Here is a 21,249-nt window from a genome sequence, read left to right as displayed (position 1 = left end):
TGCTAGCTATGACCAGTTCTGGAGAGAGGATGTACTTGACTGACCTTCCTTCCAAAGTGTGTCGGGAGCAATGTGCAGCACAGTCCTGGCATTTCCCCAGTCAGATCAGGGAGACAGAAGGAAATCTCTGACAGGCTTGCCCATTTTCATCTCTTATACAGCAAAATGTCATGAGAACAAATTACATCTTTCTGTATGTATATTTTTTCTATGCTGGCATTCATGTATCTGAAGATAGTGGCAATATCTGCTTAGAATACTATAAAATGTTGTTTAGTGTACTTTAGAGTATTTAAAAATTGCCTGTGCGTTAAGACTGCACATGTAAGTATAAGTTAAACCAACAGTCCATCTCACAGAAAAGAACATTTATTTTTATTCTGTCTTCCACAGTAACTTTCCATTCTGTCTTGGGTTGAATATTACCCTCCAAACTTGGCTTTATGTCTTTGAATTCAGTATAAGTATTTCCAGGGTTCATACATGTTGCTTTCCTTTTCTCATTAGATATAGATGGCATCATACCTATTGTATGTAACATTTAGTAGTGCATTATAACACTGTACTCTTTAGTATTAAGCTAATTATTGATAGAGTAGCTTCAATAATGTCCATAGGCATGCTGTTTTAAGGTGGTACGTTCTCTACACAAGTATATAACAAAGTTTATAAAGTACATGGGTTTTTTGTGTGAACCACTGGGTTGATTTTAATACAGTAAACCAGAATTCTAGAGCATAAATGAGGCATATTTTTTAATAATGCATTCTATAAATCCAAATAAATACTTTTTTATCCTTTTTCATTTCTCCCTCATTAACTTAATCCTATAGTAAGCTTCAGTTCTCTTTTGATTATGCGAGTATAGTTGTTTGTGGAGCTGTACCATGTGTTTGAAATGATAGGAGTAAAAACCCAAATGAAACATCTCTTGTGAAAAAGGACATTGTTGATCTACACTGTTAAGGTTTAAGCAGTTGGTACTGTTAGCTTGCTTCCTTGTGAAGCAAATGAATTAAAAGATTTTTCATTTAAAAATAAAGAGGGTGTTGGGTTTTTTTTAAATAAAGTAGTGGGAGCTGTATCTCCTGAACAAGGGAAATTTTGCAGCAAATTATTGCTGGGTTGGGAACACTCCGGAGAAAACAGCCAGCAACCTGTTTTAATTGTGATGAATGAGACCACAAGTGTACACCCAGGTACATATACAATTGGTGTTACTTGTGGGCATTGCTTTTCACAGGCATCGTTTCCGTCACACTGCCAAGTGTATCTTACAAGTCCTGTGAATAGTCCTTAAATAAAAAGCAGACTGTAAAACTATTTGGATTTTGTAAGCTAGTATCTCCTAATGACTTAGAATAAAGTATTTAGGAAGCACTTTGTTTTACTTTTAAAATGGCCCACCAATAACAATAATGCTTCTTGAAAAGAATTAAAAATATTTTGTATTTAATATGTTAGGTTACATATTGTACTTTATTATTATTGGTATGTTTTCAGAATTTATTTCTTATCAGCACATTCCCATGACATTTCCTCTTGTAAAATACTTGACTTTTCCTCCCCACCACCCCCTTTTGTATTTACAAAGTTCATTTTAATTTTTCTGTGTCTATTCTGATTATTCCAGCTGTGGAGGGAGTGACACCCCTGCCCAGCACTCCGAGGGGTTGGCGGCTCTGCGAGTGGGCCCCATGGGGAGCCCTGCTGCCCCACGGGGAACCCTGCCACCCCACAGCGAGCTCCACGCTGTGCATCCCTCCGTCCCCCCAGTCCAGTCCCCAAGTGAGACAGAACTGTCACTGGTCTGCAACCGGGGGGGCTGTGGGAAACAAGGGGAGGAAGAAGGGAAAAGTGTACGCTGGGGAGAGGAGCAAGGGCTGTCTTGCCTTCCCTTTACCACCTCCCACTGCAGCTTCCAGCACAGATGAAGCTCTCTGGGGACGGACCCTGGCTTTTAATGAGGTCAGACCAAGGGGGGGATGTATGGGAAGAAGGGTGTAATAACATGAAAGATGCAGTACTCAATACTCATTGGTATTGTAGGACAGCTGGCAGTAAAGCCTTTTTTGACATTATGTGGTGCCATTGCAAGGGCAGAAGAACCAGCGGGGTCACCAGAGACCTCCATGTTGCTGAGCTCTGTCTGCCTACTGGCCGTACATCCTTCATTACCGTCTCAATGACACGATGCACTCTCTGTTCTCCCTGTGCACCTCTTGAGCTGGGAAAGGACCCTTCGTGGCTTTGTGGGCACTGACCGGTGTGAAAAGGATGGGTGTGGGTGTTGGGAGACGTAGTCAGTGCTGATGCGAGGCCACCTGCAGTGACGGTGTGTCTGGGTCAGGGGAGTGGTTTGCCTTAGCGCTGCTGGAGAGTGTAGGTTCTCTACTCTTGGTGAAACTTTGACCTTTGTCATCCCCCAAAGGTGAGGCAATGGGGAAGAGAAGATAGAGACAGCTTCTCAGTCTTTAGCTGAGGCACTGTAAACAGGACATATTAATACCTTTATGTTAGTGTCAAACATTGAGGAAAATCTTCATTTGCACAATTACAAAACATATTTTTATAGGTTTTTCTCTGTCTGTCCTGGTTTTATTTAAATCCTAAGCAAAAATTTCGACTTTGAAACTAAAAAACTCTCTGGTTTTGCCTTGAAATTAGGAAGATGAATCAAAAGCTTCTCTTACGGGGTTTGTGGTTTTTTGTGGGTTTTTTGGGTTTTTTTTCTTTTTCCTCCTCACAGTTTCCAGTCATCCTTCTGCCCTGTTTCTGCTTTCTGATGTTTTTCCTTTACTGTCTTTTTGCTCCTAAAATGCTGAATATTGCCTGACCAGAGAGGATATTATCTTCACAACTGTATTGCTTTTACCTGCCTGTCCCCCACCCTTTCTATTTGATTTAGATAAAGTCCTGCCCATATTTTGGGGCCGGGAACTGGCAGTATTTGTACTTGGCTACTGGAAGGAGTAAAGTGTTAACTTTCTCATTGCAGGTGATGAGGAAAAAAGTTCCATGAGCCTTTGTTGTATTAAGGATAGTTTTAATGATGTGGTCAGAAAGTTAAGCGAAGAGTACCATAAGGCTTGATGTGGGTGGGAAAAACTTAAATTTCAATAGGTTCTGGATCTGCTGTCCTCACAAAGATACAGTGCTTGGTGTGATCATTTCTCTTTGAAATAGCTCTGTCATTGTAGTGACTCCACAGTAAAAGAGTGAAAAAAGGAGGGGGAATGGAGTTTTAACATGTGACTGCAGTAACATATCATCTTGTGGTTAAAAATGAGCAGTTATTTCACTGAAATAATCTGGAAACAATTTCTCTTGCTGGCTTTACTAGAAAGTCAGATGTTTTTCTGAAGTGCATCCTAATTCCCTGAATAGATAATAAAATTCATGCAATATTTTTATCTAGTTTATTTGAAAAGATTATATAGTTTTTTAATGGTGGGTAAAGAATCACTCTGCCACATGTGCACAGGACGAACTGGCTCTGTCCTCTTTTCTACAGACAAGGATAGTTTCTTGTTAAATTTTGGAGGATATCTCTGTAAAAATAAGAAACAGTTTGGCCATATATGTTTGGCTCATTGTTTATTTGGTTTTTATGGTTTTGTAAGGGGTACGTAGATATTCTTGAATGTAACACTCAACAGATTTCAGGTAACTTAACCAGTCAGTTCATCATCTATTTCTTTACGTGGTTTTGACAGATGGGATATTATGAGGTGACTCTAAGAAATTGAGTTAATTCAGTGGTGAGCAAACTTAAGTTCTTGATATCAAGATGTAACTCTGATAAAGACTGAGCTGGTAAGTAACTACAAGTCAGTAACTGAAAGGCTCAGCTGGTAAGCCTGCGTCGAGGAGTTCAGAAGTTTGTGCAGGAGGCCTAGAATTTCTTTTTACTTAAAATGTGGCAAAATTTTCTGGTGTTTGTGTTCTCAGGCAAAAATATTAAAGGAAAAGGCTCAAGACCCAACTGGATGGACTTTTAACTTACCAGGTGTATTTGGACTAAACAAAGAGCTCATGAGTAATAATGGGGAAAAAAAGAATTTGTCAGCAAAGAATGACTTAGAGGTCAAGATATGAAGATAGAGCATTACATTTGCAGAAAATAAGCTATGTAAGGTCTTGCAGAAGAAATTGGAACAAACAGTGAAGTGCTCTTCAGCTGTAAAAGTTAAAATAGAGCAAGAAGAATGCAAGTGTGACCTCTGCAAGGTCCAGATGGTATAAAGGATAAAAATGATTTGAGTATGGTCCAAAAACTAAGTAGCAATTTGTGAATGCTGACAAGGCAGTTAAGGCAAGCTGGATACTGGTTCTCTCTTAGAAGTTACTGGAACATAGCAGATCCTCTAGAAAATGTGCTTATTTCATTAAGTCTTTCAGAGAAGTTGAGAGGGGATGAAGCCATATTATTGGAGAGTGACATATTTTGTAAAAACACTTAAGAAGATGGAAAAATAGCTAAGAGGACATGAGTTCTGTTAGCATACTCTCAGCAGTGTGTGTTGGTTGACTGTGAAGATTTTTTCAAGCCTGTTCTTTTGATAAATTCTACAATTTTTATTTCCTTGGGTTTTTTCCTCTTTAAAAGATGATTTAGACTGCCTCGAGTTTGTTGTGAGAAGCTGTAGGATTTATGAATCTGCATTCTGAGATCAGAGCTTTAAACAATGAAATTTAGCATCCTGTCATTGGCAGCAATTACTGCTAGATGCATCAAGAGAAAGTAAAAAGAGCTACTTTGCTCTCTTTACATGATTCTTCTCTGGCATTTTTGTGTGTGGAACTGTGATGCTGAATTCTGAACAACCTGTATGCCCTTGAGAAAGTAATATAAATGGAAAGATAGTTTTTTCTGGGGACATTTGCACCACTTGCTTACGTAAGAATGAAGCCTTAAGAGTTTTTGGAATGGTTTCCCCTTTCTTGCCCTCTTTTATGGGTTAATACTTTTATTATGTTTCTGTTGGCATCTGCTATAGCCCTTTGACATATAATTTGAAGGCAGTTTTGAGCAAACACTCTCTCACAGAATAACAATGTATTCAGTTCATAACACTGGCTGGATGGTCGCACTCAAAGAGTTTCGGTCAATGGCTCGATATCCAAGTGGAGACCAGTGATGAGTGGTGTTCCTCAGGGGTCGGTACTGGGACCAGCACTGTTTAACATCTTTGTCAGCAACATGGACAGTGGGATCGAGTGCACCCTCAGCAAGTTTGCTGATGACACCAAGCTGTGTGGTGTGGTCGACGCACTGGAGGGAAGGGATGCCATCCAGAAGGACCTGGACAGGCTGGAGAGGTGGGCCTGTGCGAACCTTATGAAGTTCAACAAGGCTAAGTGCAAGGTGTCCTGCACGCGGGTCAGTGCAATCCCAAGCACAACTACAGGCTGGATGGAGAATGGATGGAGAGCAGCCCTGAGGAGAAGGACTTGGGGGTATTGATTGATGAGAAGCTCAACATGAGCTGGCAGTGTGTGCTTGCAGCCCAGAAAGCCAACTGTATTCTGGGCTGCACGAAAAGCGGCGTGACCAGCAGGTCGAGGGAGGTGATCCTGCCCCTCTACTCAGCTCTTGTGAGACCCCACCTGGAGTACTGCGTCCAGCTCTGGGGGACCCCAAACATAGGAAGGACATGGAGCTGTTGGAGCGAGCCCAGAGGAGGGTTACGAGGATGATCCGAGGGCTGGAGCACCTCTCTTATGAGGACGGGCTGAGAGAGTTGGGATTGTACCTAAAGGGGGCCTACAGGAAAGCTGGTGAGGGACTGTTTATCAGGGAGTGTAGTGACAGGACAAGGGGTAATGGGTTTAAGCTGAAGGAGGGTCAATTTAGATTAGATGTTAGAAAGAAATTCTCTACTGTGAGGGTGGTGAGGCAGTGGAACAGGTTGCCCAGAGAGGTTGTGGAGGCCCCATCCCTGGAAGTGTTGAAGGCCAGGTTGGATGGGGCTTTGGGCAACGTGGTCTAGTGGAGGGAGTCCCTGCCCATGGCAGGGGGGTTGGAACCAAACGATCTTTGAGGTCCCTTCCAACCCAAACCATTCTGTGATTCTATGAGTTGTAACAGAATTCAAAGCTTGTTTGTAAATCAATAATCTGTTCTCACCTGACAGCTTGTCCTTGCAAAATATAAAGCCAAAGAGCTGCTAAACCCAAACAGCTGGCATAAGGAACACATTTCTTCTAAAATGTTGACTTTTAAATTTTTACCTGAATATTTTTCATAGTTCTTGGAAATATTTATTGCTGCACTTTAATGGGAGAAACTCAAGATTTTTCTTTGCTGTTTCTTTCTGCTCCTTGTGTGCTAAAGTAAATTTTGTTGCTGATTCTAGAATTCTTCATTTTGAGACTGATCTTTGCCCATTTCAGGAAAATCTGTTTGCAATATTCGATTTAAAAATTTATTTTTTAGATACACATGACTCTAAAGACTCAGGTTCTTTTCCTTTGTTTTTTTCCTACTCTTGACCTGCTGCTTGCTTCAGTCCATGCCTCATTTAATGACTACTGATTTCAGTGAAGTACTATGTAAGAACAGTATCTTATCACTGGAACTTCAATCCAGAAAACGGACTCATCTGGTCTTAAAATGTAATTTTGACCAGGATGTTCTTTTTCTTTCTTTTCTTTTCAGCCCAATCACTGAAAGAGTTTGCTCGGCTCCTGATTGCTGTTGAAGAGGAGAGGAGACGACTGGTGAGTTTGCTCAAAATAATATGTTACATTTGGCCTCTTTTTGTATAAAATAGTACTATTTTTCTGTTCCTCCTGAAGTGCTATTTTTTTTTTACTTATTCAGTAGATGTTAAGTATTTCATAAGAATCACTTGAAATTCTCCAAAGGCAGAACTGTGTGCTAGCACAGACTCCAGCAATTTTTCATAGTGTTCAGCCAAATACTTCTGAATCTATTTAAAAACTGTTTTCTCACAATTTCCTACCTTCCTGCTCCCAACCCCAAAATAACCTTTAAATGCTGCTATGCCTTTCCTTTCCCCCATCTTGTCCTACTAGTCAAAAAGCACAACAATAAAATAAATTGTAAACAAAGAGCTTATAGTGGAAATGTAGATTGGTATTGATATTTAATGGAATACTTTAATTGTCCAGTGAATGATGGTTGGACTTGATGATCTTAGAGGTCTTTTCCAACCTTAAAGATTCTATGATTCTATTCTGTGATTCTGTGAATGTATACTAGTAATCCAAGAATATGATAAATAAGTGATAAGAAGAGAAACCAAATTCATCACCTCTGAGAAACTCTTGCGGACTACATTATAGATCAGACTTGTCAGATTTGTCCTTTGTTATGGTATTCTTATTCCTTTTGTCCATACTGATGAATCTACAGTGTGCTTTCATTTATATTTCTATTCAGATGTAGCTTTGTTAAAGAAGTGTTAAGTATATTCTTATACAATTGCACAAAAGCAACTGAAGTACTTCTTTTTCTTCCTTGGAAGTCAAGCATGAATAAAGAAGTGAGGTAAGGATTAACCTTAGTAGGGGGATTTTTAAATATTGTGAAAGTTTAACTAGCTCAGATCTGTCCAATGACTATGCCTGTCCTTGTTTTCCTTCCTCTTATGAGTACTTAGAGAGGTGAAGAAAAGGATTTTCTGACTCAGATTGGAGGAAACTTATTAATCCAGGAGGAGGCTTACATAAAGTTCTCTTATTCCTAGGAGTCAATAACCATAGAATTGGTCTCCCACTATTTCTGTTTATATAAATATTTTCAAGTGGCAAAATCATAAACATCTGTATGGTACAGTTGCTTAATTAATATCACCTAAGCCTATAAAAGTGCAAAAATGTTGCTTCATGCTAAATATTTTTTCCTGGGTAGATGAAAGAATGAGAAGGTGATGGAGTACTTACCACCTCAAAAGACATTTACAAGAACAGTTATTAGTTAATTAGTTAAACAATGTTTCAAATGAATAGCTTTCCAGTTTAGGTTAAAGATTATTGTGAGCTAACTATTAGAAAAAGGAAAAGTAATGAATAGGTGAAGGTTTTATTTTTCATACTGGTTAGTCTTTCATAATATGTACTCATAATTTCCCTTTATTTTATCTTTCTTTTTTTTCCTCAGAGGAGTCATTCCCTTTTTCAACAAGCTTCTGGCCACTCTATGTTTTATAATTTGATCTTCCCATATAATGTTTTACTCTGTATCTTGTAGGAAGGCCATTAGAGTAAAAGTGGGGGAAGAAACATTAATTTTATTTTAAAAAGACCAATTGAAGAGAAAGATACTTCTTGTTCTATTTCAGTATGACTTCAGTGGGAGTGCATGGATTGTATAGCTGAGCTGGTGGATCCCAATGCAGGGTCAGAGACTTGGGTGAGATTTCAGTCTCCTGGAAAAATATTGTAGAATGGCTGTAAGTTGAGTAGAATGTGATCATCAAATCATTGTAAACAAAGTGGCAAATAGTATTCATGTGTGGAGAAGCTGTTCTTGATGGGAAGTCATTTGCATGCAGCTTTTTGCTGAGTTTGAAATAGCGCCGTTCTGTTTGTTCTTTAAACTGAATGCTCATGCTGAAAGCATCAAGGATACAGTTATCATGGTAGTGATATGTGAACAAGAAAAATCAGCGAACTTAGAATTTCTCTGTTTTTAAAAAATCTGCCTGTTAGTGGAATTTATTCATTATTATTGAAATTAAACTTGTTTAAAAATTTGTCCTGGTAGAGCCAAATGCAAAAATTAAAACCTGAGGCTTGAAAAAATAAAGGATAAACCAGTCCCTCCTAGATCTCCACGTAGTTACTGTGCCCGTGCTATTCTTAACAGGTAAATTTTGTAAATGAAAAAGATAGTTTCATCGTCTTTTTTTCTGTTTTTTCAAGTTTATGCCCAGTGCCACATTGTGATGGCATTTACAAGACAGAGAAGCTTTCCGTCACGTGTTGGGCTGCATTACTTAGTGCTCTGGCCCTGGGTCACAAAGTTCTAAATGCTCTGTAAAAGTACCCAGGGCGTTGTTGCTGCAACTTTATACAGTCGTACAAATCGGAGATCCTGCTCTGGTGCAGTGTACTGACTTAAAGATTGTGTCTGGTTTTATTTAGAGGCAAAAGACAGGCTCTCCTGACATTTTTCCCCTGAAACCCATTAATTTGCAGCTTTTCATACTAGAATGAATGTATTTATTGTATTTTATATCTTCGCTGTAAGGGCTTAGAAGTTTAAAAACAAATCAAAAAAGCAGTACGGAAAGTATCACCTTTGCCAAAGACACTTGGTTTCTATTCTCCAGTTCTCTTACTGCAGTTTACTGCATGCCATCATGGAACCCAGAGGTCCCTGTGAGGATCAGTGTGCCTTGATATATGCTGTTCAGATTGCTAGCAATAAGAGTTTTCTGCTTGACAAACTTGTGATTTAGCTGTGAAATCTTCAAAACATTTTTTGCCTGTTTCTGAGAAAGTATGGAGCATTATGCATACACTTAGGTTCCTCTGCTGGAAACACTTCAAGCCAGCCAATTTGCAGATTATTGATGATTTTAGAAAAAGCTCTCAGCTGACTGGAAAGCTCGAGACAGGGCGTGCAGGTCTTTAAGAACTTGATTTCCTTTACTTATGCATAAAAAGAGAAAACTTGGAAAATTTTTTTTTTAAAAAAAAAAAGCTTTTTTTTGACATTTTGCAGAAGACTTGGAGAAAAACAGCTAGTCAGCGTTGAGACTATTTATGGATACGCTTCATCATACCATGTACGACTTCCTTTTAATTCTTGAAGTGTGTGACTGTAAAAGACAGTATTGTATGAGCGAATGCTGGATGTATAGCAATATGGAATGACAGATGTTAATTTTACATACCAGCTAATGATCTTGTTTCCCTGCCTTGAATTTTATGTTATTAATTTATCACCATGCATATGAGTGGATGAATCAGATTTGAATATTGAATGTATATATTCATATCACCAATTTATTTCTCAATCTGATGCCTATTAAATTCTTAATACGTAATTTATTTTTTTGTTTGTTTCGGTGAACACAGAGAGGTGCGTTGGAGTGCTTGCCCACTGAATGTATAAATCCTTTCCAATGGTTAAGGAAATAGTTTGAGAGGTGCTTAGCAAGTCTTCTGTCCTTCTTGCATAAAGAACCAAAAGGAACTCGTGTTTGGGTTTTTTAGAAGAAGCTAATGAAACAAGATATTATGAACAGTATTACTGGGAAAAACACTGAAGTGTAAGGTTAAATAAAACTGTGTATCACATAAATAAATATTCTTCTGTCTAAAGCTTTGCAGCCATTATTATTGGCAGCAGTAATAATATGGTGATTACTATAAGTCAGTTTCTTTTATCCTTGTCTTTTATTTCCTGATGCTAAAAAAACCCCAAACCGACTAGTAGTCTTAGGAAAAAACCATAGGTCATGCACCAAACATTTCCCCTTAGAAAGCAAATAAAGGAAAAAGTAACTTGTAAGACACCTTTTTATGATATACAGCCTTATGTTTGCTATCTGTCATTTCATGGTCTTGTTAATCTAATGATGCTATTCATAAATGATGCATTAAAAAAACCCAAACCAACCAAACAGCTCTGACTCTTGGATTTTACAAGTAGCTACCAATAGGCTGAAAAGTCAGATTCATCCCAGCTGCCTTTCCAATTACTTCAGCAACAAGCCACCAGGGAATGTAAAATAATGACCTCTCTTTCCCAGTGATTATTAGGAAACAATAGGATGCTATAATTTAATTTCATGTGAATATTTGGATCTATGTCAAGGGAACTTACTTAAAGTAATTTCCTTCTGCTCTTGCTGAATTTACATTGTTTCTGTTAAATGAGTGATATGCTTTTTTTGAGAGTCATGCATTATTTGTATTTCCTATTCATTTGATATTGTTAGTAAACTTTATAACAAACAGAAATGCACTAGGTGTGATATAAAATACTAATTCCTTTTCCTTTCAGAGGATTATGCAGTGTTGACACAACAATAGATGAATTGGTTCATGCTACTGATTTCCTCTTCCTTGAGATTCCCTATGAATTTGAAGCATTGAGTGTGTTCTTGAGTGTTATGTTATCTTGAATGTAACTCCCTGATTATTTCTGAAAGTTTACTGAATCCCAAACTGAAATAGGCCTCAACTATTACATTCTTTGCTATTCACCCAAGTTTTTATGAGTTGCTGGCAAGTAATGAATGGTCTCAGAGCTTTTCTCTCCAGCATCGTGAATGAGTGAGATGTGTCTGGTTACTTTGAATTCCTGACCAATATTAAATACTTCAGGGGGTAGTACAAAAATTCTGAAGTGGATAGTTGTGGACTATGCTCAATGAATATTTTTCTTTCTAACGTTTGTCTCTTTGTATCTCATAATCTTCATGCTTCAGAGAGTATCTCATTGTTGTGGACTCTTTTTGTATTAACTGGATGTTCTCATTGTGGTTCTGTATTTGCCCTCACACAAGGGGTCCGATGGTATCTGCTTCCAGGGAAAGCATCAAAATATTCAGTTTCAAAAGCTGCTCTTGAAGAAAAATAAATGAACTATTAAAACCAGCTATCCATGGAATGGTACATAAAATCAGATACTGAAGGACACAGCATGTTGTTGAGCAGAATTAACCTTTTCCCTCTAATGTGAAGTGGGTTACAGATTCCATCAGAAGAATAAGCAGTCTTCTATCCACAGGCCCTGTGTATTGCTCAGTTTTTATAAAGGTGAGAAATCATAAAATCATGTACTAGAACCCTGAAACCGCAGAGCATACACCTGGCATTTTCTTTCACATGAACACTCTTTTAAAATGACAAAAAAATAGTGTATGATGGTATTTTGATATACTTGGTAAGTGCTTTCAGTGCTCTTCACCACTCAAATCAATTTTGGCATGTAAATTAATCTCTTTTGTAGGAACCTGCCTGCAAGAAGACTGTCTGAAAGCATCTTACTACAAATGAAGGAACACCAACACAAATAAGAGAGTTTCTTCTCTTTGTAATTAGGACTGGTTCTTTGTTTGTGGGTGTTTTTTGTTTTGTTTCTTTATTTGGGTTGCCCCACCCCACCCCCAATTTTTGCTGTTTTAAATTAATTAAAAAGCATCTCAAAGCTGGTTTTTGGGGGGCTGTTTTTCTTACTTACACTTAAGGTGGCCTGTACACATCCTATTGAGCAATTAAGTGGTGTTAACCTAAATTCTTTGGAAAGATTTTCTGAATTTGTGTGTCAGACTAGTAATTTGGAAATACCCATTTCCTAAGTAACTGAGCTTTCTATTGAACAAGGAGCAATAAATCAGCACAGAATTATTTTATTTTGTTATAAAAATATTTTTATATTTATTTATTATTTTATTCCCCCTTTCTTCCTCCTACTGCAGGTATAGTAGACTATATATTTGATATGAATTGCAGAAGAAATCCATGTCTCTGGTAAATGAAATTCTGCAAGATAGGAGAACACTGACTTGAATGGTTTTGTTCCTTGTCATTTGGTTTTTTGTTTTGTTGTTTTGGGATGGGTTTTTTTGTTTACGTTTGTTGTTGTTGGGGTTTTTTTTAGACCATCAGCTTACTGTCCGCTGGCAGATAAGCTAAGTTCTAGAAATCATTGGGAAAATTATTGAAAACAAATCACATGCCTTCATAAACTTTTTTGGTGAACCCCCATTTTGAATACTTACTGTATTATTACTTATCTGGTCAGAAAGCATTATATATACTAGATTAAATACAGAGATAGGCAACAAGGAAGGCTAGACACATGGCAGCTTAGGATGAGAAAAGACTATCTATGAGGAGGACTCTGAGTAGCTTCAGTTCAAATAAATTACATCAATGTTATTTGGAGACCTGGGATTCATTAATTGCAATGATGTATCTCAGCACCCTTTAAAATTTTTGGTAGATCAGACCTACTAGTCCTCAGGAACAGGTTAACACTTCAGCCCTTGAAATGAGATTTCTCTTTTTTTTTTTTTTTTTTTTTTTTTTATTATTTCTTGCTGATACAGCTGTCAGTCTTACTTCCTAAGAACTAACCAGAACAAACATTTCAACTCTTACTTCAAATATAACTAAACATTTCTGTCACTGTAACCCTGCTTGTGCTCTAGTTTCCTCATTGCCTTTTATCAGAGACTCTTCTGCTCCACTTCCTGATCTGAGCCATTTGCAAATACCTTGAGAAATGAGTGGAAAAGACAAAAGAAAAAACACCTCATCCATAGTTCTCCTTTTATTGAGTACATCACTAGGGAACTTACTCTGTACACAGGGTAGAGAGAGGTGTCAGTGCCAAATCTCTAGGTCCACACCAGCATAATTTTTTCATGCCTGGAAGTGGACAGGAAAGCCCTGCAGAGTAGGGCAATGCATCATCAGATTATGTCCTAGTCCTCTTTTGCCTTCTAGGCAAGAGAAATTGGGATCTAAAGGACTGATTTGGGGAAACATCTGCTTCTAAGAGCTCAAAAGGGTAGTCGCTTTGCTAGAGGAAAACCAAATCTGCAACATTTAAGGACACACATGCCACAGAAATTGGTGGTTGCTGCCTCATCCCTTTTTACTTTAAATTGCTCCTGGAAGTCTTTGGACAAGCCATGGATACTTCCTAATGTTGGAGAGCTTAGTAGAGAATCTCCAGCCTCACTGTCTTCCTGCTTCCTTTTCGTCCTTCTGGAATTCGTCTCAGATCCCAAACTGTGAAAAGAGTAAGTTTTGTCTATGCAGGTGAAAGTTGCCTAACTTATGGGCACATGTACACTGTAGTCATCTGCATTTTTCCGGTCTAGGTTCACATTATGGAGTCTGTGGAGAGAAACGGGAACTTTTCAGATATTGTCAACCTTAAGTAGATGCTTGAAAAGTAATTTACTGTCAGTGTGTGCATATATTTCTTCTTGGGATGTGTGTGAATTTTTACCTTCTAGATTATTAATTTGGGTGAATCTTCAATTTTTGTGTGTTGGGTTTGCATGGCAAGGTTTTGGTAGCAGGGGGGGGCTTCTGTGAGAAGCTGCTAGAAGCTTCCCCTGTGTCTGACAGAGCCAATGCCAGCGGGCTCTAAGATAGACCCGCCGCTGGCCAAGGCCAAGCCAATCAGCGCCTCTGTGATAACATATTTAAGAAGGAAAAAAACCAGTTAGAGAGCGCTTTTGCAGCCAGAGAGAGGAGTGAGAAGATGTAAGAACATCTGCAGACACCAAGGTCAGTGCAGAAGGAGGGGCAGGAGGTGCTCCAGGCACCAGAGCAGAGATTCCCCTGCAGCCCGTGGTGAAGACCATGGTGAAGCAGGCTGTCCCCCTGCAGCCCATGGAGGGAGGATGAGGGGGTGTAGAGATTCCACCTGCAGCCCGTGGAGGACCCTACACTGGAGCAGGTGGAGACACCTGAAAGAGGCTGTAGCCTGTGGGAAGCCCAGGCTGGAGCAAGCTCCTGGCAGGACCTGTGGCCCCGTGGAGAGAGGACCCCAGGCCAGAGCAGGTTTGCTGACAGGACTTGTGACCCCGTGGGGGACCCACGCTGGAGCAGTCTGTTCCTCAAGGTCTGCACCCCTTGGAGGAGGCCACTCTGGAGCAGTTCGTGAAGGACTGTAGCCCGTGGGAAGGACTCACGTTGGAGAAGTTTGTGAAGGACTGTCTCCTGTGTGAGGGACTCCGTGTTGGAGCAGGAGAATGATGAGAGGAGTCTTCCCCCTGAGGACAAAGAAGCGGCAGAGCCAACGTGTGATGAACTGACCGTAACCCCCATTCCCCGTCCCCCTGTGCCGCTGAGGGGGGCGGAGGTTGAAGCCGGGAGTGAAGTTGAGCCCGGGAAGATGGGAGGGGTGGGTGGAGGTGTTTTAAGATTTGATCTTATTTCTCATTCCTCTACTCTGTTTTGATTTGTAATAAATAAGATGAATTCCCTCTCTAAGTTCGGTCTGTTTTGCTCGTGACGATAATTAGTGAATGATCTCTCCCTGTCCTTATCTCGACCCATAAGCTTTTCATTACAGCTTTTCTCCCCTGTCTAATGAAAGAGGGGAGTGATAGAGAGGCTCTGGTGGGCACCTGGCCCTCAGCCAGGGTCAACCCACCACATTGTGGAAGATGCTAAATTATTCCATTTATTTTAGTTTATAGAAAAATTTTTGCTTAAGCTTTCCATTTGTCTCGTCTGGAGAGAAATACGGTTTGTCATTACCATACATAATATAATATGAATTCTCATTTTTAAAATATGTAATACTATTTTGTTGAGGCTTTTGCCTTTTAGCATTGGAAATTATTGCAGAACAGAGAAGATATAGACAGCAGCAGTGTATGGTTTTCTTCTGTGTTTTACCTCTCAAAAGGCTGGAGTATATCTGCTACAGAAAATTTTAACTAATGAATGGTTTTCAGAACCAACTTTCTGCCCCAAATCTGAGTCAGCTTTGTGTCCCAACTACTGTCAACATAAAAATTAGGAGGTAACTCAAGTGGAGTTCAGCAACACCTAGAAGAATGTTTTTGTGTTCATATTGATTGCATATTTGTAGAGTATTTTTTGGACCATTTAAGAAAATGTCCAGTCTTCCCTGTTGCGTTGGTACGAGTGTTTGTGTGACTGTGTAGTGAACATAATTGGAGAAGTGATCCAGCTGGAAAAACAATTCCTTTAGCCCTGACTTTCTGTCAGCTCCTTCCCCTCACTTCAGTGCACACAAGGAAAATGATGACTTTCTGGGCCAGAACTACTGTCAAGAAGATAGTAATTTCTTTGATGTAATTGCTATCGAAAAGGTATTTGAACTATGCCTTTGCTTGCCTACAGATGTTATCTGTGACTGCTATAACTGATAAATGAAATCAAGAAGTGATAGGCATACTTCTCTCATGCAGGCTTCCTAGAGAGCAGGTCTGCAACTGATCCTTCGGTGTGTTCTTGTTGAGGGAGAACTCGCAGTGCAGCTTTCCCCCTTGCTGTGTCTCTTGGGCTGGAAGGAATCCTGTTTGCTATCTTTCTCTGCACCACTCAAGTACAAAAATATACGTGTTCAGCAAATGTTTCTTAGCATTTGTGATCAATTTAAAAAAACCTAAAAACCAACAGAGTAATAAAAGTAACCAGCTCACGTTCTGTTATCATTAATGTAGTTTAACTCCTAACATCTGTATGTTTGCATGGACATTTTCTGAACTTTCCCCACATAAAGAACACATACTAGGCCAGACAATTTGGAGATGTTATGGGTGCTCTTAGTACAGATCATTAGCTGGCTTTTCCAGATGACACAGCGTCAGAGTCCATAATTTTCTCAAATAATAAGATCTAGGAATGCATATGGAGCTCTTAGTGTTACTTCTCAGTTTTACACTTGGTACATTCCTAACTTGTTTATAGTTCTAATTTCTCTAATAATTTTCATTCTTTAAAATCATTTGTTCCATTATTTTTTGTGGAAATGAAGAAAAAACTTGAAGTCATCCTGTGACATTTGATTATGATAGTATTTAAAAGATCAAACTGATCTCACTTAGAAACTAGTTGCAACTAGTCCCTCTCTCACATCCATGTTACTGCCCACCTGTTGACATCTGGGATTGAGAATATAGGTCCCTGTTTTCTTTAACTTTGTAGAAAGTACTTCTGGAATCATTTTGCTATGAGAGAGTAATGCCATTAATACAGATTTTGCTCAGAGTTTTATTACGATGATGAAGTCAACAGAGAACATACTGTTCAGATTTTGCTCTGTATTTCTTAACAGCTTTCTCTTTTCTTTTTTTCTTTGAAAATGTGAATTGTTTCCTCTTGATAGAATGTCCACAGTGAAGAACAGTAGCAAATGCAAAGCTTTTTGCACCCTGCCCTGCTCACCTTGGTCCTAGAAAATTCTGTTGCCTTGTGACCCTACCAGTTAAGGAAGAAAGCAATCCAACTAATTTTAGAGACAGTCTTTGCTGTTTTCCAAGATAGTTGTCATAGAGTTGAATTGTGACATAGTTATTTTCTTGCAGTAAATATTTCTTGCAGAGATGTGAAAGTGTAGATCTGTCACGTTGATCTCTGCGGTTTGGCGTTGGCTGGCATCAAACAGGGAGCACGTGTCTGTCTGGTGATGGGGCCAAGAGACTGTGAGTAGGACCTGGGATGACTGTTCCAAGAGCAAAGGAAAGAGGAGTGGAGATAAGGGGCTTCCCTAGCTCTTATCCTTGGTTACAATACTTCCTAACATTCATGTACCTATAGCATCTTATATAAACAGTATACAAAGCCTTAGTAGGAAGGCTTTGATAATTGGTGTCCTTACAGTATTTGCCCTTCAGTTTTCTGCAGAGAATGGAAATGAAGAAAATCCATTTATTTTTAAAATACAATGTGTGTTACAGGAATACTGCACTGTAGATTAATGTAATTGATTCAGTTAACTATTACAGTTTCTCCTGTCTTCTATGTTCTTGGTGCTTGTATTTGCATTTACTTCCCTATTGATATCTGACTAGGAAGGAGTTATGATGATTGCAGTATAAAATGATTACAGGGAGTCTTTAATCTTTGGTCTATGAAGCATTTTATTAAAAGATTTAACAGCTTGCTATAAACAGTCCCATGATTTTTACAGTGTCCTGGTGAGCAGGGTTGGTGCGTTAGTAACATTCTTTGCAGTTCTTAATTGACTAACCAGCAGTGACTGCGATAAGAATAGGAAGTGATTATTGAAAACCAGTCAATAAACCAGTAAAAAAATAAAATAAAACTCATAGCCAAATTTTGGAAAATTTCTGGCTTACTCTGCAGTATTTTTCAGTTAGGAGAGAACATTCACAGAACGGTATTGCTTGGCATTCCCCAATTCTGAAGAGTGTCGTTAGGAGACAGACAGATGAAATACTCACTTCAGTAAAAGCGCAAAATGAAGGCTTAGTTGGAAAGCCACTTACTACTTCTCATTTTATAAATCTGATTTTTTTCTCAATTCCATTTACACATTTCATATTGCCTGTGTTTCAATGCATGTGATCTTGCATTACAGGACAGCAACTTCCCATAGTGTTTTGAGACACATTCACTGAGTAGCGTGGCTGAAATGAGTTTATTTTAATGATGTTTTAGTCTTCACAGAAATGCAGGTAGTTGCTATTTCAGCTTGTAGACGCTTTGGCTTTCAGCACAGTTACTAACTGAGTGTCTTCTCAGATGACTGTTGACAGAGAAAAAGAGAAAGACGTTTGCACTTCTAAATGAGTGTTTTAAAGGAACCTGAGTTTTGCTGGATCAGACAACCTTATAACCTTAAAGTTTTATGTATTTATTTTGTGACTACAGAAGGAGAGAATGGAGTTGCTCATAGCAGAGGGTGTGTGCTGTAACCATTACTAGCCGGTAATAATGTCAGAACATGCTGTTACCTGATGATCTACCACTTAATTTTTTTAATTTATCTGCATTTCTCCCAGTAATATGATAAAAGGTATTTCATTCTTACAAACAATATATTTTTGAATTTTTCTTCATTTAATCTGATTTTGAAACCCCTGTAGTTCTTGGTCTTATTCAGTGTCCTGCAAAATGTGGTTTGAAATGGATAACACCACAAACACTTTAAGTACCGAAGGGTATGTAGAAACAAAGATACCTTTATTTAAAACAAACACAACCAATCCTCTTCCGAAACCTTTTCACAAGAAAGCAAAGAAATTGTGGGTTTGTTTGTTTGTTTGTTTGTTTTAAATTCAAGGCAGCTTGATATTCTCCCTTTTGGGAACCTCTGTAATCTGCATGGGCACATAGCTGCATCACACATGTTTTATTTGAAGTGTTCTCATTAGGGTGTTGTCTTAAGGTTTTCAGAACACTTAGATTCCTTTTTTAATTCTTTTCGAATGTCTGTAGAAGCTCAAATTATTGTTACTTTGACAAACTCAAGTTATTATTCCTTTGACAAACTTTCTGAAATGCCTTTCCCCAAGCAAGTGGTTTTACTTTGAACTGAGACTGAAACAGATTAACAGTTTTGTCTGTTTTTTGGCAGCAGTGCCAGTTTATTATGTACCCAATTCAGAAAGGTGACCTGGCTAAAAGCAAAACAAAACAAAAAAATTACTGGTTATTTTTTCAACTGTGTTGCCACAGACTGTTGGAGCATCACAACAACAGAGAGCAGAGGAGGAAGTCAAAGACAGCATGAAGTAGCAATGCAAGATCAGCAAATTCTGCTTAGGCTAGCGTGACCGCCAAAATAAATGCCTGCAAATCTAGTTTTCGGTGCAATGTTTGTTGCAGCCCTGCTGGTAGTACTATTAGCCATGGTCAAGGAAAGAGGTTATTTTTCTGGTGGTAAAAGGAAATTATAGCAGAAATCCGGAAGCCATGTGACATGGTCCTGCAGAAAGTTTCAAATGATGGGGCCATGGAGTCTGGTAGCCTTAAAGATTAAAATATTGTGAGAGCTGCTGCTTTGGATACCTGTCCTTCAGTAAAAGGCTGCCTTTAAAGAAAGCATGCTAGACCTTTCTCTCCCCCTAAGCTGGCTCTTACACTATATTGGTATCTTTTTACAAGCTAAATGAGAGCTTTCTAAATTGATTTATGTTGTTAGTCATAGTTGCATGAGAGGAGAAAAAAGACTAAAAAACCTGTATCTGATATTACTTCTAGCGTTTTTGCTCTAAATGTCTTGTCATGACACATGTCGTCCCGCGTCCTGCATCCCTTTCTTAATTCTGTGTGCTGTTCCAAACACGCTCATTTTGAACTTTCACCACTGACAATTGGCAGAACATTCTAAATTATAATTCTTCACCGTTTGCAGCATAAATAACCTCTGAACATTTTACTGTGTGTCAGCTATCAGTAAAGCTTTGTATGCATGCGGCTATAAAATTATATTTCACAGTATGAAATCAATTTAAATTTTTCTGTAACTTCTTATATTGTATTTTCATATTAGTTTATTTGTCATTATGTCTGTTTTTTAAAGGAACATCATAACCTTTTCCTGTGGTTGTAAAGGAATTAGCCTGAACAGGCTAAACACTGCACGTTTCTCATTTACTCTTTAAATTTCTGTGGGGATACCAGAGCGCTGTACACACAGAGTTAATGCTCTCAATAGTATGGACATATTGAAAGATTTTCTATGGATCCTGCACCTACAAAAGTTCATTTATCTCTGAATAGTTCAAATCTATGGCTAACCTAACTTCAGAAAATATCTTAAATGTTCGTACACTTGCTTTTGTTTCCTGAGAGGATGCATACTTGCAATCTCAGAGTGAACAGTTCCTGGGCATAGTACCATTACAAACAGCTCGGCTGACTTTGGCTCTATGCCTGGACATGTTCATTCATGAAATAGTTGTTAGAACAAAATACAACTTCCAATTACATTCATCCCTTAGAATAGCCAGTTTCCTCAGCACCAACTTTTTTTTTTTTTTTAATTTGGGTTTTTTTAACAATGATTTGGGGGGGTCAGTCTTTTTGGTACTGGCGAGAGAACTAATAGTGTGTTGTTTGGATACTGCCGTGGCTCTCGTATCAAGAACCAGACCCAGCACAGAAGCAAAGCATTTAACTGTCAGACTGCCTTTCTCAGTGTTTTATTTCACAGCAGCTGTGCAATGCAATACAAAGTGATTCCTAATAGTAGTAGATAATAGAGATTAGTAGCTATTAACCCCATTTTTGCAGTTACTGGAATTGACCTGTGGAGGCCTGCAGTGCCTGTGAAGCTGAAAATTCATTTTCATACTGTAGGTAGCACGTATTGGTCACCAATAACGACTGCAGGGCCAGCTGTACTACCAGCACAACCCTGCCTGGCTGTTTAATGAATTCTCAGCCTCCCTAACAGCAGCAGGCAAGCGTTACATGACTGCTCATAAACTGGTGCATACGTAGCTGGGTAGTCCCGATAGCCAGCGCTTAGCCACTGATAAAGCATTTTTACGTCATGCAGAAGTGATTGCGTGGGCTGCTAAGAAGTAGGTAGATCAGTAGTTAAAATCACTTCCAGTCTGAACTGTTCATCTTGCCTTTTGAATTTGAAACAGGGCTTAATGAATGGGAGTTGCAGAATGAGTAAGGAGGCAAAGGGGAAAACGATGAGGTTGTTGATGAGTTCATAGGACCACCTAGTTTCGCTTTGCGCTCAGTTGTGCGTGAGCCTTTCTTTGTCACGTTCTAAAGCTTGTTACCTCGCCATATTTGGCAATCAATCTTGTAACCAGCACAGATTTCACATAAAGCACTTTG

General features: G+C 38.8%; 1 protein-coding gene across 1 annotated transcript in view; it reads left to right on the top strand.

The window, feature by feature from the left end:
* The window catches only part of ARHGAP42 (Rho GTPase activating protein 42), a 172,786-nt gene that overhangs the window by 49,393 nt on the left and 102,144 nt on the right, over nucleotides 1–21,249 (top strand). The window contains exon 3 of the mRNA XM_075742338.1: nucleotides 6,662–6,723. Coding sequence (XP_075598453.1) covers nucleotides 6,662–6,723 — 62 coding nt within the window. The remainder of the gene's footprint in view (nucleotides 1–6,661; nucleotides 6,724–21,249) is intronic.

This window comes from Balearica regulorum, chromosome 1 (assembly GCF_011004875.1).
Source record: "Balearica regulorum gibbericeps isolate bBalReg1 chromosome 1, bBalReg1.pri, whole genome shotgun sequence".
In the NCBI taxonomy this organism is placed as follows: domain Eukaryota; kingdom Metazoa; phylum Chordata; class Aves; order Gruiformes; family Gruidae; genus Balearica; species Balearica regulorum.
The sequence above is the reverse complement of the archived record's forward strand: the minus strand, read 5'-3'. Positions and strand labels throughout refer to the sequence as shown.